A 15,780-nucleotide genomic window follows, 5' to 3' on the forward strand; every position below is an offset into this window, starting at 1 on the left:
GACTTCTTAAAGGACTTCTGGAACATCCAGTTTCACAAACTGTCATTATTAGAAGAGCTTAACAATACCCATCTTCAAATTTAGAACTTGCCTTTTCTACAAAAATACAAACCTAATATTAAAAGTCCCCAGGGACTGACAGAACAGATAATCACTTATCAGACAGCCAAGTGGTTTATGCAAATCCTAGTGGTTTTCTAAAAGGAAGCAATGCATTTTCAATTACCATTCACATACTTTTCTGTTTTTATCATGAAGTATTTTTCTAAAAGAAAAAGCGGGGGAGAGAGAGAGAGAGACACTTGCCTGGATAAGAGAAATCTTTGTTTTGGTTTGGTTTTTATGTTTTAAGGCTTTGAGCTCCACATGAAAGACTCAAAACGTCTTGAGGTAAGTAAATGTGTATAAATATCTGCTGGTAAATCACAAGCAACACTTTCACAATCATGGCCCCCAGAAGGAAATACAGGGAACATGCACTGCTCCTTGGACTACTACACTTCATTTGAAGACCACAGGCCTGGTAAGGAATAGGTTTCACTTTTTACCAAGTCACTGAGAGATAGAAAAATCATATAACCTCCCTAAAGTCTTGTTTTCTGCTATCAAATAATGAAGCTAACAACCACCTAAGCTAGTTAATGTTATGTGCTCTCTGAAAGAACATTATTATGAAATATGGTATATGAAATTGTCAGCACTGATTCAGCACATCTTTGATGTTCACCTTCAGACACCTGTTAATGAACTCACTCAAACAAAATGCAACTTTCAGACACAATAGTCGACCTAAAGAAGTAAATCACCACGAGCTTGCTTCTCTGAAAGTGCATAGCGTACTTTTTAACAGCACTAGGGTTATATGCCTGCAAAAAAAAAGTAGGGGGCAGTGGTTCAAAACTCTGAGTCATGCAGGTCTATGAAAGCCCACTTACTCAAAATTGTATTCTTCTGCTCAGTAACAATCTACTGCTATACCGAAAGGTAAGATGGGATATCATCAAAATATTATCACTTTGCCTAAGGAAATAAAATCATCAACATTTGTTACTTCAACAATTGCACAAGGGGTGTGTCCTTTTATATTTGTGTAAATGGTCAAATCTCCAAAGGACCAAACTGCACTCTAACTGCAGAGATTTAGCAAGACTGCACAGATGTGATTAGAACAGACCCAATATGAACTGATGTCTTCCTCCTTGACTGACCTACAACAATTTTGCATCCTCTAATTTTTTTGTCTTTCAGATAATATCAAGAAGAAAGAAAAACATCCAATGAGAAATTCAGATTCTCTGACTTGAGAGAAACCTGAAGGTTATCTAGTCCAATCATAGGAATAAATGAGTATGGGAAAGAAACTTCATGTGGGGTTTCTGTCAACTAATGACTCTACTGATGAGCAGTAATGGGTGGTTCTCTCATCATAAATAGTAATGAGATGCTCATAATTATGAACTTTAAGGCATATCTGAAGCCTCAGGAAATTAAGCACAAAGCAGCAATCTTACCCTGGCAGGTATATTCATGCCTCCATTTGTGCTCCATACCCTAATGACATTCAAAAGGCCAGAGGCTGAGCACATATTATACCATTATATATTAGAGACCCACCAATACAAATGAGAAAACAAAAGAAGAAACAAAAGGAATAAAGGGAAAGCAGAATATAAAACAAAACATCTCCTGCAAAATAGAAAAGAACCTACACTCCTTTATTGTTTTTCATCAGGATGAAATAAAAAAACATACAATTAGAGCAAAAAGTATACACTGCATTTCAAGTCATGAGCTTTTATCAAAAGCCTTTTCTAACACGTAAAAGGCATCAAACTCTTCATTATCACCAAAAAAGTTGATAGTATAAGCATCTAGACTTCTATACATTATTAAATTCCCCTAGGTATATAGCCCTTTTCAGTGAATATTAAAGGAAGTATTTGGAAGGAGGTAGGAAAGGTTTGGGGATTATTGTTGACTACAAAGCTTTAAGAGAGAGATGAATTGCATTCCATGCAGCAGTAATAGAAGTATGTCTTACTAGCTATACGTTTCTCCTTGATAAATTCTCACCAAAAGGAAAAGACAGCACATCCATCCTAAAAACTGCATATAATTTTTAAAATGTGGGTTCAGATTATAAACAAAGATACCACAAAGGATGCCTTAACAAAAATAGATCTAGGTTCTTCCCTAAAGAGATTTATAATTTACATATTTACATATTCTTTTTTGTTTGTTTGTTTTTGAGACTGAGTTTTGCTCTTGTCACCCAGGCTGGAGTGCAGTGGCGCAGTCTCGACTCACTGCAGCCTCCACCTCCTGGGTTCAAGCGATTCTCCTGCCTCAGCCTCGTGAGTAGTTGGGACTACAGGCACACACCACCACACCTGACTAATTTTTGTATTTTTAGTAGAGACAGGGTTTTACCATGTTGGCCAGGCTGGTCTCAAACATCTAACCTCAAGTGATCTGTCCACTTCGGCCTCCCAAAGTGCTGGGATTACAGGCGTGAGCCACTGTGCCTGACTGTAATTTACATATTCTATACAACACTCCATTTTTGTAATAGCAATAACTCAGATTTTTATGTTATACTATACTTATGCAAGATGTTAACATTGCAGAAGGCTGGACCAAGGATGCATGAGACCTCCCTATATACCTCTTTGGAACCTCCTGTGAATTTATTTTGTGAATCTGTAATTATTTTTTTCGCTTAGAAAGGGGGGATGGAAACAGAGACGAATGATAAGTCAATTAAAACAAAAGATATTTAGGAAAAGTAAATTATCACTAAAAGTTTACCAAGAATGTGAGAACCAAGTGTGTTGTTTTCCCCCTACAGAAAACTCTGGGAAACAGACTAATACTGATCTATAGAATTACATGCATAAACAGAAACTTTCCTCTTGAAAACTTTGCTTCCCTTTCCTGTTCATTCACCCAAGCTACTGTAATGAGGTTTCTTGAGGCTATCATTCATTAAGCCCTGCTGTTCATCATCCGCAGATTGTATAAGACCCACTTTATTTCCCCAAGTATACTCTTCCTCCTAGCTGTTTAAGTCAATCCAGAAATGTCTGCATTGACTCACTGAGGCAGGTCAAGTAAGTATTAGACTGTTTTCAGTTACACAGCTATTAATTCTATCAAACAAAGAAAAATGCAAACCAGTGAAGCATTTGAACTCTCCCCACTTACTCTCTATCATTTTTTAAAAACAGATTAACTGTGTACACAGAATCTGTAGGATACACTTATAAGACAAATCTCAGGAAATCCATTGTTTTTGAAATCAGAAAGTCTGCCTTTTCACAACCATTTTTGCTTCTTTTTTTTTTTTTTTTAAGAATTTACAGTTGTGTGGAATTACAAGTAAACACCATACCTTCACCCCCTAACAAAACTCCTATAAGCACACTAACTGACCTCTAGACATTTATCAAGAAAAATCTGCCATACACATATTTCAACCATGTCCAAAACTGATCTCCTAGCCTCAGAAATGCTATCAACTATACCAATGAGTTATGGGCAGTAACGGCGAGTAATTCAGTGAACATTTTCTTCAAGACTCCTGATAAAACTGTGAATCCATAAAGCAGTAGGGTTTCTGAGTCAACTTTATAGCTCTATAATCACACAATATTTCAATCATAAAAGATTCGCTCAAACATAATCCCACCCTCACATAAGATACAGTGTCCCACTAATGGTTACTTTATCTATACTGCATACTATGACACAAAGGCATTCACTCTTAATTAAAGTTGTCCCCTTCTCTCCAACTTCCTGAGCCTGTTAGCCACCTGCACAGCGCACAGGACTTTAAACAATACCAAGAAGTCTACTCTAAAGCAAAACCCACACAGCTGGTTAGGAGCAGGTGTAGACCAACTGAACTAAATCACCTAGGAGTTCATTTCAAAGTGTTTCAAAATGCCAGATCTTGCAAATAAAATCAACCTTTATTTCACTTGGCATTCTCTTAAAAGAAGTAAGATTTTAGATTTGTTTCCCAGCTATTTTGAATTATAAATTCCTAAGGCTGTGGAATAATAAATGGGCTGTAAGAGGTAATACAGTGCTTCCCCAGCTTCCAATTTCACTCAATACTTTATCTGCAATTTTGCCTCAATGTACAAAACATAATATAGACATGCACGTACATATGTAAATAATTTCTTTTTGTCAATATGGTTTCTATACTCAAAGGTAGAAATTAAGAATCAGGTCAAGTGCAATAGCTCGTGCCTGTAACCCCAGCACTTGGGAAGGACAACATAGGGGGAACACTTTAGCCCAGTAGTTCAGGACCACCTGGGCAGTATAGTGAGACCTTATCTCTACAAAAAATTAAATAATTAGCTGAGCATGGTGGTGTCCATCTGTGGTCCCAGTTACTTGAGAGACTGAGGTGGGAGGATGACTTGAGCCCAGAAGGTGGAGGCTGAGTTGAGACAAGATTATGCCACTGCACTCCAGCCTGGGCAACACAGCGAGATCCTGTCTCCAAAAAAAAAAAGAATCACAAACTCCTTCAAACTCCTTTCCTTCTCTAAAAATAAAATATTTCAGTAAATTTTTTTCTAGCAAGAAAAATTTTCCAGCCAAACTCCTCTGAAATTTTTTTTCCATTTTATTTTCAAGCAAAGAATCCACCTTAAATCAGAGAGCATGAAACTTTTATAGGAAGATACCACTCATTCTGGTCAGGTGGCCATATCTAATTAATTGCTTTAAATAAAAAATGTCAAGTCACTTGTCATGTTCTTCTCTCGATAATCCATCATACTAACTGTAAATTGCTTCCTTCTATATATTTCCTCTTCCTTCCTCTTTTCTTTGTCAGTTTCAGTTGTGGCTCCTATTATGGAATTTATTCAACAGACCAAACATCTCCCTTTCCAACACAATTTATTTTACTTCCTCAAAACTCTGCCACTTAGTAAAACAGTAATCATTGTCTATGCTTATCCTAATGCTATGAAAAGTTGCCACTGACATTATTTCAAACGCTAGTTAACTCACTGAGTGATAATGAAGTTTAAGCTGTTTCTCCATTTATAAAATGGTGATAGAAATACTTGAGAGATGCACTACAGTTCTTGAAATGCACTGTCATGAATTCTGCCTCCCTCCAACCCACCATGTCCACAGATCCCTACAGCTGTGTTACCCTTGTCAAGTTACATAAACTTTTCTGACCCTGCATAGTTTGAGTGTAAAAATAAAGGGATTGGGCTTGAGGTTGGCTTCCATCTTTTTTTTCCAATTACATTTCCTTTTTGGTCCAATTATTATGCCAGGACATCCCATTACTAAGTTTTTATCTTTCCCATAAAATAAAGGTTGCTTTACTCTGTAATTTCACTGACTTGTATTCTTTGATTGTGTACTGGTTTTTTGAAATTTACTGAAGGATAAATCAATATGTTCTTGTAGGAGTTTAAATTTGATTTTGCCTCAAGGCTTAAAAATGGGCTGAGAAACTTATAATTGTGATTTCTTAATGAACTTCTAAGACCTTTTAAGAAAAGATGAATGTGGCAAGAATATAAGGCATGTTCATCTGCAACCAAAAGTTGCTTCATTCTACTATCATATATGTTCTTTAAGGCAGTGGTCCCCAACCTTTTTGAAACCAGAGACTAGTTTCATGGAAGACAATTTTTCCATGGACCACAGTGAGGGGGCTGGTTTTGGAATGAAACTGTTCCACCTAAGATCAAGCATCAGACTCTCATAAGGAGCACTCAACCTAGCTCCCTCACATGCGCAGTTTACAATAGGGTTCACACTCCTATGATAATCCAATGCCACACAGCAGATCTGACAGGAGGTAGAGCTCAGGCAGTAAGGCTTGCCAACCTGCAGCTCACCTCCTGCTGTGAAGCCCTGTTCCTAACAGACTGCTGACCGTACCTGTCCTTGGCCCAGGGATTGGCAACCCCTGCTTTAAGGGCAAGACCTGTGTCTGATTTTTTTTCTAATTCTCCACATGGTTTTATACATAGTAGATGCTCAATAAATATAGTTTACTATTTTATATTTAGTTTCAATGCTGAGGAATTTGGGAGATCAGGGACCTTGTATGAGATCACTGTAAGTCTAATGCTCTCCTAACGGTAGAGCAAGGACTTGGAGTCTTAAAACCCATTTTCAAATGTGCTACTAATTTCTAGTCTCCTCAGGAGACAACTACTCGTTCAGCAACTAATTGTTATGCTAAAAATGGCCTGTTAGTAAAATCCAAAGGCTAAAACATGTCTAAACCTACCCATGGTTTCTATTTTTGCATTTCTTATTTTATATTTACAGTGGAGACATCCAATATATCAACTTTATGACAGTTGTCCTTATTGTTGCTCTAATTTCAAGTATCTTATATATAAAACACATAATTATGTTAGAGAAATAACCCAACGTCCTTTTGCAGATTAAAAAAATCATCATGGAAGGCACTAGAAGAGATGATGATGCTGTTTAAAGGATGGGTTGACATTTCAAATGATGAGAATCAACCAAGCAATTGAACTACACACATCTGTTTAAAAAAAAAATCAACCCTGAAAATATACACACTAAAATTTTGCAAAAAATTTAAAGTAGTCACTATACAAATATATTTATAGCATCTTCATTAGGTAAGATTTACTGTATACATTCTATATAGTAGACATTTCAATCCATTAAGCCTTAAAACAAGGTAGTTACTACTCCCATCTTAGAGTTAAGAAAACTGACACTCAAAAAGGTCACAACATTGAAACTCAAACCCAGATTTGCCTACCTCTGTTCACTACATTTTATCACCTCAGCCATATGGAAACTGATCAAATGACCAACAACAGTGGAAGGTCAGGTAAATTATATTACATTTACTTAATGTAATGTTACGCTACTATTAGAAATTATAGGCTGGGCAAGGTGGCTCACACCTGTAATCCCAGCACTTTGGGAGGCCATGGCAGGCAGATCACCCAAGGTCAGGAGTTTGAGACTAGACTGGCCAACACAGTAAAACCCCATCTCTACTAAAAATACAAAAATTAGTTGGGTGTCGTGGCATGTGCCTGTTATCCCAGCTATTTGGGAGGCTGAGGTAGGAGAATCGCTTGAACCTGGGAAGCAGAGGTTGCAGTGAGCCGAGAACATGCCACTGCACTGCAGCCTGGGAGACAGACGGGACTCCATCTCAAAAAAATAAAAAATAAAAAAAGGTAAAAATTATAAAGGTAATTTTTTGCTATCCAGATCACTATGGAATATTAATCTCTTCCTTGGCTAAACACTTTACATACATTATCTCATTTAATCTTTTCTCAACAGTTTTTTGAAGTAAATATTTCTATTATCATCATTTCAGAGACAGAGAAACAAAGGCTTAAGTATTAAGATGACTTTACCTGAAAAAATAGCAGAGCTAGCAGAGAAAACCAGGTAAGCTTGACCCCAAAGCCCATTTTCTTAATCATTAAACTGTATTATTAGACAGTAGCTGCCTGATATAAAGTTGGTAGAGGGCCTCGAATAATTATAACTCTTTCCTTCTGAGTCTTGCATTAAAGAAAATGAGACCACAAAAGCGCACTTCAAAGTTAAAATGAATAGCCCTGGTATTAGTGGTCTCTGCTTTAGGACAAATAATTTCTCATTTGATTCAAAATAGTATTTATTTAAACCACAGAAACTGTATGCATTTCTTCTGTGTTTTTCTAAAATGCTTTTAATTTTTAAAAATCAAGTTTTGACCAGATTTCTTTTTATCTTTACAAATAGTGAATTGTGTTGCCATTTTTGCTAGTAGTGAAATAGTTAAATCCTGAGGGTACACCCTGGTGGGTAACTCCCTCAACCATCTAAAGAGAGAGAAAGAGATAAAAAAAAAAAAAAAAAGGTCACAGTCAGTTACTCCCATTAGACCAGTGTTCATGAGAACATCTGTAGGCACACATACACACTCTCTTTACACTCAGCCTTCTGCTTGCCACAGTCATAGTGCGCAGTCAGTGAATCTTCCCCAGGTGCTGACAATTAATACCTGGTTTAGCGGCAAAGATTCAGAGAGGCGTGAGCAGCCCCTCTGGCTTTCAGGTAGGTCTGATACCTTCATTTCTACCAGAGCTAAAAAATGGGAGCCTATGTTCATAAACTTCAAGGGAATGAAGATGCCACACTTCAGCAGTGTGTTAGTTACAAATGGATTTGATATCTAGATAGGGAAGGGATGAGTAGAATTTGGAAAATGTGGGGCTTTCTGTTCTCTGGCAGCTTCAGGGATTTAATTCTTAGGCCTTCAGAGCACTATTATTAATCTTAGTACATAAATCGTTCTCTGGCCTAAGTATAGGAAGGAAGATCTAATCCTGCTTTTACTGCCAGCAAAAATAAAATAATGTATGCCTCAAACCTGATTAACAGTGCAAGATAGTGTTATTCACACATTAAATGCCTGAAGTTACTTACATGAGGTTACCTGCTACTCTGGAGCAATCAGGAAAACATGGCCAGCACGGATCAGCAAGATTTAATGTTTCAGAGTACAGTATCTTTCTTTGGAAAAGAAAAAGTCGGTTCAGATGTGGGGAACTATAAACCCAGACCTCATACCATGAGTCCTTTTATTATACTCAACTATGCCCTAGCATCACAGTGAATAAATGAAAATCTCCCTGCTGAAGAATGTTAGCATGGGGTTGGGAAAATTGTATATATTTATTGGTCCTATATTTCTGTCCTTTACAAAGAATCTTTAATGTGTTGACCTTGAAACCTCCCTCAGCTGAAGAACACGGTCTTATTTTTTTTAAATCTGTCTATTTTATATAGCCTATTAAAAGGAAAATACTTCAGTAGGTTATTTTAGATATAGTATAATCATTCAAAAACTCTTAAAAAACCAAGATGTGACTAATACAGTCATATTGAAACCATGGAAGAGAAACAATAGTCTACTCCAGTGAAAAATATATCAAGTCAATAAAGCAAAATTTCAAAAACTAAATGGGTAAAACAATGTGAAAACACTTTCCATAGTCCTGTTTATTCTTTAAATGCATATATCATCTGGTTAAAGTGAGTAATCTAAAAATTACTCACACTTGAACTGTGTTACAAGAGGAGGTAATTCATCTTAGCAATAAGAAACTTTACCACTGTTTTTAGGGCCTTGAAATTATGAAATGAGCCAAAAGCAGGGCATCAAAGGGAAAACAGGTCAAAAGCCCTATTTCAAAAATCTTTAGGGGCCTAGACTAAGTTACAAAAATGGACAATCCTCCTTACATCTTGCCCAAGAAAATGTTTCTGTGTAATCTACAATAATCATGTTTTCACTTATGAGAAGCCAAAATTCCTACAGCAACCTTAAAGTGAAACCAAAGGGCGACAATGAAAACACTGTTTTGAAAGCAAGTGTTCTTGAAAAATCCCACAAAGAGATTTTTCAAGTGGTAATGGAATCCATTACCACTGTATGGCTTGCCTTGTATCTCAGAAGCAGTCACCACAGGTATTTGAAACAAGCTGGCCTTGGCTTCGGTGTTCCCCCTACCCAAATTGGAACAACTCTCTGATCATAATCACTCAGGCTGAGTGTAATCACCTACAGTGTTCTGAAGTGAGGGTCAATAAGGTCTCCTGTTAGCTTCTATGACTAGCATTTTTCATAGTTGCTCAGATGCCTTCACTCATGTAGGCTTGGGTAGGCCATGAAATAAAACACTGCCCAGATTATTTTTAAGCAGGACAGGTTGCTGAATGTACAACTGAGGGAGAGGGGCTTGCTTTCATAACTTTGATAATCACGCTTCTCAGACACCATTTCCTCACCTGCTTTAATAACCCACCAGATAACTGTTAAAAGATCACCCCCTTAGGAGTCTCCCAAGTAGACTAAAAATATTAACTACAAGAGATTATTTAGCAGTAAATTGCAGCTGATCTACAGAAGTTCTTAAAGCAAAAAAAAAAAAAAAAAAAAAGAAACCCACCGACATCTCATTAGTGACCAGAGATTCTAAATAGTTCAAGGAATCTTTGCAGAAGGAATAAAGATAAATTAGATAAATTATAGTACCAACTAACATTTATTGAGTGTTTATGTGCCAGGCACTGTTCTATTTGACTTACACATGCTATCCCATGTATTTCTCAAAACAGCCCAGTGAATAGATACCAAGATTATCCCCATTTTGCAGATAAAAATAACAGAGAGAAAAATAACTTGCCCAAGGTGGTTACACAGCAACTAAGTGTTAGAGCCTAATTTGGACTCAGAGAATTCAACTTTAGGGCCTGCATATTTAATGAAGGTTAGACAAAGGGTGACAAAAGAATAAAATATTAACTATCTTCTGTTAATAAATTAACTACTACCAGCACCCTCATCATATATGTTTATCCAATTCTTTTTAGTTCAAATGTTTCTCTCTCTATACCCATTGACCTGATTCCCAGATCCTAAAGCCCCTTCTCATCCTCTCCAACCTTATCAACTGCCATTACTGGCAGGTGCGTATGCACTAGACCTTATTTTTTGGTAAATTTTTTAAAAATCATAATAATAACTATCATCTACTGTGTGCAAATCCCTGTTCTAAGTACTTTACGTACATTCAACTATTAATCATAACGGACATCAATATACGAGGTTGGTAAAATTATTATCTCAGTTTTCAGATGAGGAAACTGAGGCACACAGAAGTTAAAGAACTTGCCCAAAGTCATGTAGTTAGTGGCAGCGCCAGGATTTGAATCCAGCCAGTAAGCATTCAGAGTCCATACTCTTAGCCATTGTTTATACCACTTTTGAACCACATTAAGAATTAACTCTTAAAAGTCAAGTATTCTGTACTATTTTGTTTCCTTTAATATTTGGTGCACAGGACTTCACACTGCAAACAGGCAGTGTATTCCACATCTCTCTAAGGTAAACAATAATAAAATAGAAATTTATCAAGCTTCTTTCATCTAGTAAATATTCTTTTTGTTGTAACACAAGTATGAAATCCTGAATAATTCAAACATTTCGCTTCTTAGTCCCTGCTTTCTTACTACAGAATTATTAAAGAATTACCTAAAAGTTTTTGGACTGGAAAGATGTGAAAAAGCCACTAACTCTATTTTCCTAGAATTAAGATGAAAAGGAGATGTGTTTAGGAACCTTCTCTGCTTCCCTAAAAGAACCCTAAAAACAGTAGTAAAAAACAGTGAAGAAAACAAAGGGCCTTTAAAGTGCACTCCTTAAAACCTAGTAACTGTATTTCAATTACTAAATGTAGAAGTGGTAAAAATCATTAACAGGCAAAGTCTCCCCTGCACTCGAGGGATTCAAAGACCCATCTTTCGGTTCTGTAAGACAGTCACGGCTTTTGTAACCTCGGTGACCCCTTCAACCTCCCGCCCCAAGCACCTCCGAGGTCCTCAGGGGTGTAATTTTGAGTCGCGCTCGTAAGCATCCAGATAGGCAGGACACCGTAACGACATCTCTGCCGGGAGTCCCTTCAGACTGCGGTCTCCAGGCAACCGCACTCCAACAGAAGCAGTTGTGCTTCCTACCAGGTCACCTGTTCAAAAGTCCCCAGGAGAGGCTCCAACAATACCAGGGTAGCGGTTTGCCCGACACCGCTCCGGGCGCTGCAGCCTTCCGGCAACCCGGATGTTGGGTCGGTGTAGCCACTCTCACCTCCCATTCCCTAGTTTTCCTCCTTGGCTCCTATCTAGTCACTTCGCACCTTCCGCTAGTCTTTATTCAGAGACACATTCCAGGAGTCCTCTCTCCCAGAGCAACAAAGACAGATTTCCAAAGCGACACGTCCCAGAGAAAATGGATTCTTGGGAAATGTGGTTCTTTCAGCAGACGCGTGGTGACTCTTTAAGGAAAAGGACTACAATTCCCAGAAATCCTAGGGAGCATAGTTCGTGGCTAAAACATGTCCCAGCTCCTTGGATGGCATGGCAGTAAAGTTCTGTGGCTCTTTACTGACCTAACTCCTTGGATTTTCCTCATTCAGTCCCACTGCAAGCGTGTGGGAGGACTTTAAAAAAATGCTATTTACATGTGAAGGAATCTAAATACGATGATTTGTATGAAGCGATCTCTAATTTTATTTTATAATTCTTTCAGACAAAAATCTACATACCATCAGAAAATATGTCTCTGCAGATGGTAACAGTCAGTAATAACATAGCCTTAATTCAACCAGGCTTCTCGCTGATGAATTTTGATGGACAAGTTTTCTTCTTTGGCCAAAAAGGCTGGCCCAAAAGATCCTGTCCCACTGGAGTTTTCCACTTGGATGTAAAACATAACCATGTCAAACTGAAGCCTACAATTTTCTCTAAGGATTCCTGCTACCTCCCTCCTCTTCGCTACCCAGCCACTTGCACATTCAAAGGCAGCTTGGAGTCTGAAAAGCATCAATACATCATCCATGGAGGGAAAACACCAAACAATGAGCTTTCAGATAAGATTTATGTTATGTCTATTGTTTGCAAGAACAACAAAAGGGTTACTTTTCGCTGCACAGAGAAAGACTTGGTAGGAGATGTTCCTGAAGCCAGATATGGTCATTCCATTAATGTGGTGTATAGCCGAGGGAAAAGTATGGGTGTTCTCTTTGGAGGACGTTCATACATGCCTTCTACCCACAGAACCACGGAAAAATGGAATAGTGTAACTGACTGCCTGCCCCATGTTTTCCTGGTGGATTTTGAATTTGGGTGTGCTACATCATACATTCTTCCAGAACTTCAGGATGGGCTATCTTTTCATGTCTCTATTGCCAAAAATGATACCATCTATATTTTAGGAGGACATTCACTTGCCAATAATATCCGGCCTGCCAACCTGTACAGAATAAGGGTTGATCTTCCCTTGGGTAGCCCAGCTGTGAATTGCACAGTCTTGCCAGGAGGAATCTCTGTCTCCAGTGCAATCCTGACTCAAACTAACAAGGATGAATTTGTTATCGTTGGTGGATATCAGCTTGAAAACCAAAAAAGAATGATCTGCAACATAATCTCTTTAGAGGACAACAAGATAGAAATTCGTGAGATGGAGACCCCAGATTGGACCCCAGACATTAAGCACAGCAAGATATGGTTTGGAAGCAACATGGGAAATGGAACTGTTTTTCTTGGCATACCAGGAGACAATAAACAAGTTGTTTCAGAAGCATTCTATTTCTATACATTGAAATATGCTGAAGATGATACGAATGAAGAGCAAACAACATTCACAAACAGTCAGACATCAACAGAAGATCCAGGGGATTCCACTCCCTTTGAAGACTCTGAAGAATTTTGTTTCAGTGCAGAAGCAAATAGTTTTGATGGTGATGATGAATTTGACACCTATAATGAAGATGATGAAGAAGATGAGTCTGAGACAGGCTACTGGATTACATGCTGCCCTACTTGTGATGTGGATATCAACACTTGGGTACCATTCTATTCAACCGAGCTGAACAAACCCGCCATGATCTACTGTTCTCATGGGGATGGGCACTGGGTCCATGCTCAGTGCATGGATCTGGCAGAACGCACACTCATCCATCTGTCAGCAGGAAGCAACAAGTATTACTGCAACGAGCATGTGGAGATAGCAAGAGCTCTACACACTCCCCAAAGAGTCCTACCCTTAAAAAAGCCTCCAATGAAATCACTCCGTAAAAAAGGTTCTGGAAAAATCTTGACTCCTGCCAAGAAATCCTTTCTTAGAAGATTGTTTGATTAGTTTTGCAAAAGCCTTTCAGATTCAGGTATATGGAATTTCTGAACCTATTTTAAAAATCATAACATTGATTTTAAAAGTATGTTTTTATTTTTGTTTATTTAAAATGCCTATGTTTTCTTTTAGTTACATGAATTAAGGGCCAGAAAAATGTGTTTATAATGCAATGATAAACAAAGTCACTCTAGAACCTATACATTTTGAAAATATTTTACCCGAATACTCAATTTACTAATTTATTCTTAACTGAGAATTTCTGATCTGACTTTTTTTTATTCAACAAAACTTAAACACCCAGAAGCAGTAATAATCATCAAGGTATGTTTATATTTCTTACATGAGTCTTGGTAACAAATAACCTATAGAGTGGTTATGACAAATTTAGCCAATAATGAAATTAACACACAAAGGAATTAATTATTTTGTGCAATATAACAATTCAGCAGTTGGCCAAAACTTAAAAGCAAGATCAACTACGTCCCACACCAGTGTTCTTTATATACATTCAAGCAACCCCCTGGATTATGCTTATGAACAAGTTAGTTCCTCATAGATTTACAGATGTAGATATAAATATACATATACATATACATATAGATAATGTTCTCCACTGACATGAACGAAGAAATAAAAATTTACATCAAGTTTGATATGTTTTCTTGAATTATTTGTGTGCATTTTCTTTAAGGATTTCTCCTCCCCATTATATGATGTATGAATGATGTGCCAAAGTCAGTCATTTTAACGAATTATTTGTGGGCGTTTTCATGGAAAATTGAAGCCCATTGCTGCTTAGTACTCTGGAAAAAGGAAATGAGTAAGAATACAATAAGAAAGGCCCACCAAATAAATCTCGTGGAGAATAATAATATTGATTATTTCCCAAAATAATATGTTAGAATTTCATCGCATTTACAGGTAGAAGATTTAAACAGAGGAAAAGAAATGTATTTGTGTGCGTGCGTGTGTAGTTAACATGTGGAGATTGCTGCCAGTGAATATTATAAAATCAGTGATCTTGCCAAGGTTTCATTAGACACTAGCTAGGATGAAACTAGTGTTAATTTTAAGGTTTCAAGAAATGACTGTTAATTTTAAGGTTTCAAGACATCGGTTGATAGCTAGATTACCTTAAAAACAGCTAGATTACCTTAAAAACAAATTTCTTTCCTCCTGGAATATTTTCCTGAAAAAAAAAACACACACACACACATTTTTCTGGAAAAACCTTAACTTAAGAGCTTCAGTTACAGTGGAGACTCTTACTTTTCATTGGAAGTCTACACTGTGTAAGGTACAACTAGCAAATTTAGGAGAAACATGAATTATACAAGAGATGAAACACTGGAGCACAAGTTCTTCTGCTGATAGTTCCATGTCCCAGATACTGAAGTTAATTTTGATAAACTGAATCATGTTCACTCTGTTTCAATAATGTTGCTCGCTGAATATTCCTGTTGAACAATTGTTGCACGTTGATTTGATCTTTTGTTGTTTCCATCACCTATGTAAAAATAATAAAATATAAAAATCTTCTGTTTATATTGATTTACTCAAATTATTAAGATATGTTACCTAAATAACGGCAAAATTAAACTAATTTTTTCAGGATCAATCCACTTTGATTTTTTTTCTATTTGTTAGTAGAAAATGGCACAAGTTGGAGTGAAAATACGCTTTACAGAGTCCAAAAGTGAAATTTCCCCAAGGAGTAGGTATATTCTGTCTTCTTGATTTGTCTGCAGTGATTTGGTGGCTAAAGAATTATTACTACATATTTATTTTGTAGCCAACGAATCCAGATATGGTAATCTAAGTGATTCAATTGTGAACTCACTGAGTTTCTTAGTCAAACTCAGATCTCACCAGCATAGCTGCTTTTGGGGGAGGGTGTGTGTGTGTGTGTGTCAACAGCATGCAAATTGGTTATACAGATTATATATTTGAGTAAAATTAAGTCTTTTTTATGTCATCTCAGCAATCAGTTTATTCGATGTGACTTTAAGATAATGTCGTTGCTTTTCTAATAAGCTAATGCA

General features: G+C 37.1%; 2 protein-coding genes across 12 annotated transcripts in view; one reads left to right on the forward strand and one right to left on the reverse strand.

The window, feature by feature from the left end:
* The window catches only part of IFTAP (intraflagellar transport associated protein), a 64,883-nt gene extending 53,020 nt beyond the window's left edge, over positions 1–11,863 (reverse strand). Inside the window, exons 1-2 of one of the 9 annotated variants that reach the window (XM_008001656.3) lie at positions 11,742–11,852; positions 8,473–8,559 (exon numbers count right to left, since the gene is read on the reverse strand). The gene's annotated coding sequence lies outside the window, so the exon portion shown is untranslated. Of the gene's footprint in view, positions 1–8,472; positions 8,560–11,419; positions 11,530–11,573 lie in introns of those variants that run through there. The other 8 variants (XM_037999510.2, XM_008001629.3, XM_008001651.3 and 5 more) reach the window with 8 other exon arrangements.
* RAG2 (recombination activating 2) lies at positions 7,513–14,385 on the forward strand. 3 transcript variants are annotated; one of them, XM_073017275.1, is made up of 3 exons: positions 7,966–8,100; positions 11,139–11,528; positions 12,134–14,385. In XM_073017275.1, the coding sequence occupies exon 3, from the start codon at positions 12,161–12,163 to the stop codon at positions 13,742–13,744; it is 1,584 nt and encodes a 527-aa protein (XP_072873376.1). In that variant the 5' UTR covers positions 7,966–8,100; positions 11,139–11,528; positions 12,134–12,160; the 3' UTR covers positions 13,745–14,385. The 3 variants fall into 3 exon arrangements, with proteins under 3 accessions (XP_007999806.1, XP_072873376.1, XP_072873377.1); XM_073017276.1 differs by having other exon boundaries at positions 11,334–11,528; XM_008001615.3 differs by lacking the exon at positions 11,139–11,528 and having other exon boundaries at positions 7,513–8,100.
* The last annotated feature ends 1,395 nt before the right edge of the window (positions 14,386–15,780 follow it).

The sequence above is a fragment of the Chlorocebus sabaeus genome, chromosome 1 (genome assembly GCF_047675955.1).
Source record: "Chlorocebus sabaeus isolate Y175 chromosome 1, mChlSab1.0.hap1, whole genome shotgun sequence".
Taxonomy (NCBI): Eukaryota; Metazoa; Chordata; class Mammalia; order Primates; family Cercopithecidae; genus Chlorocebus; species Chlorocebus sabaeus.

Bases quoted from the DNA above. Each gene is read 5' to 3' on its own strand.
- RAG2 (XM_008001615.3), top strand. From the start codon at position 12,161: ATGTCTCTGCAGATGGTAACAGTCAGTAATAACATAGCCTTAATTCAA.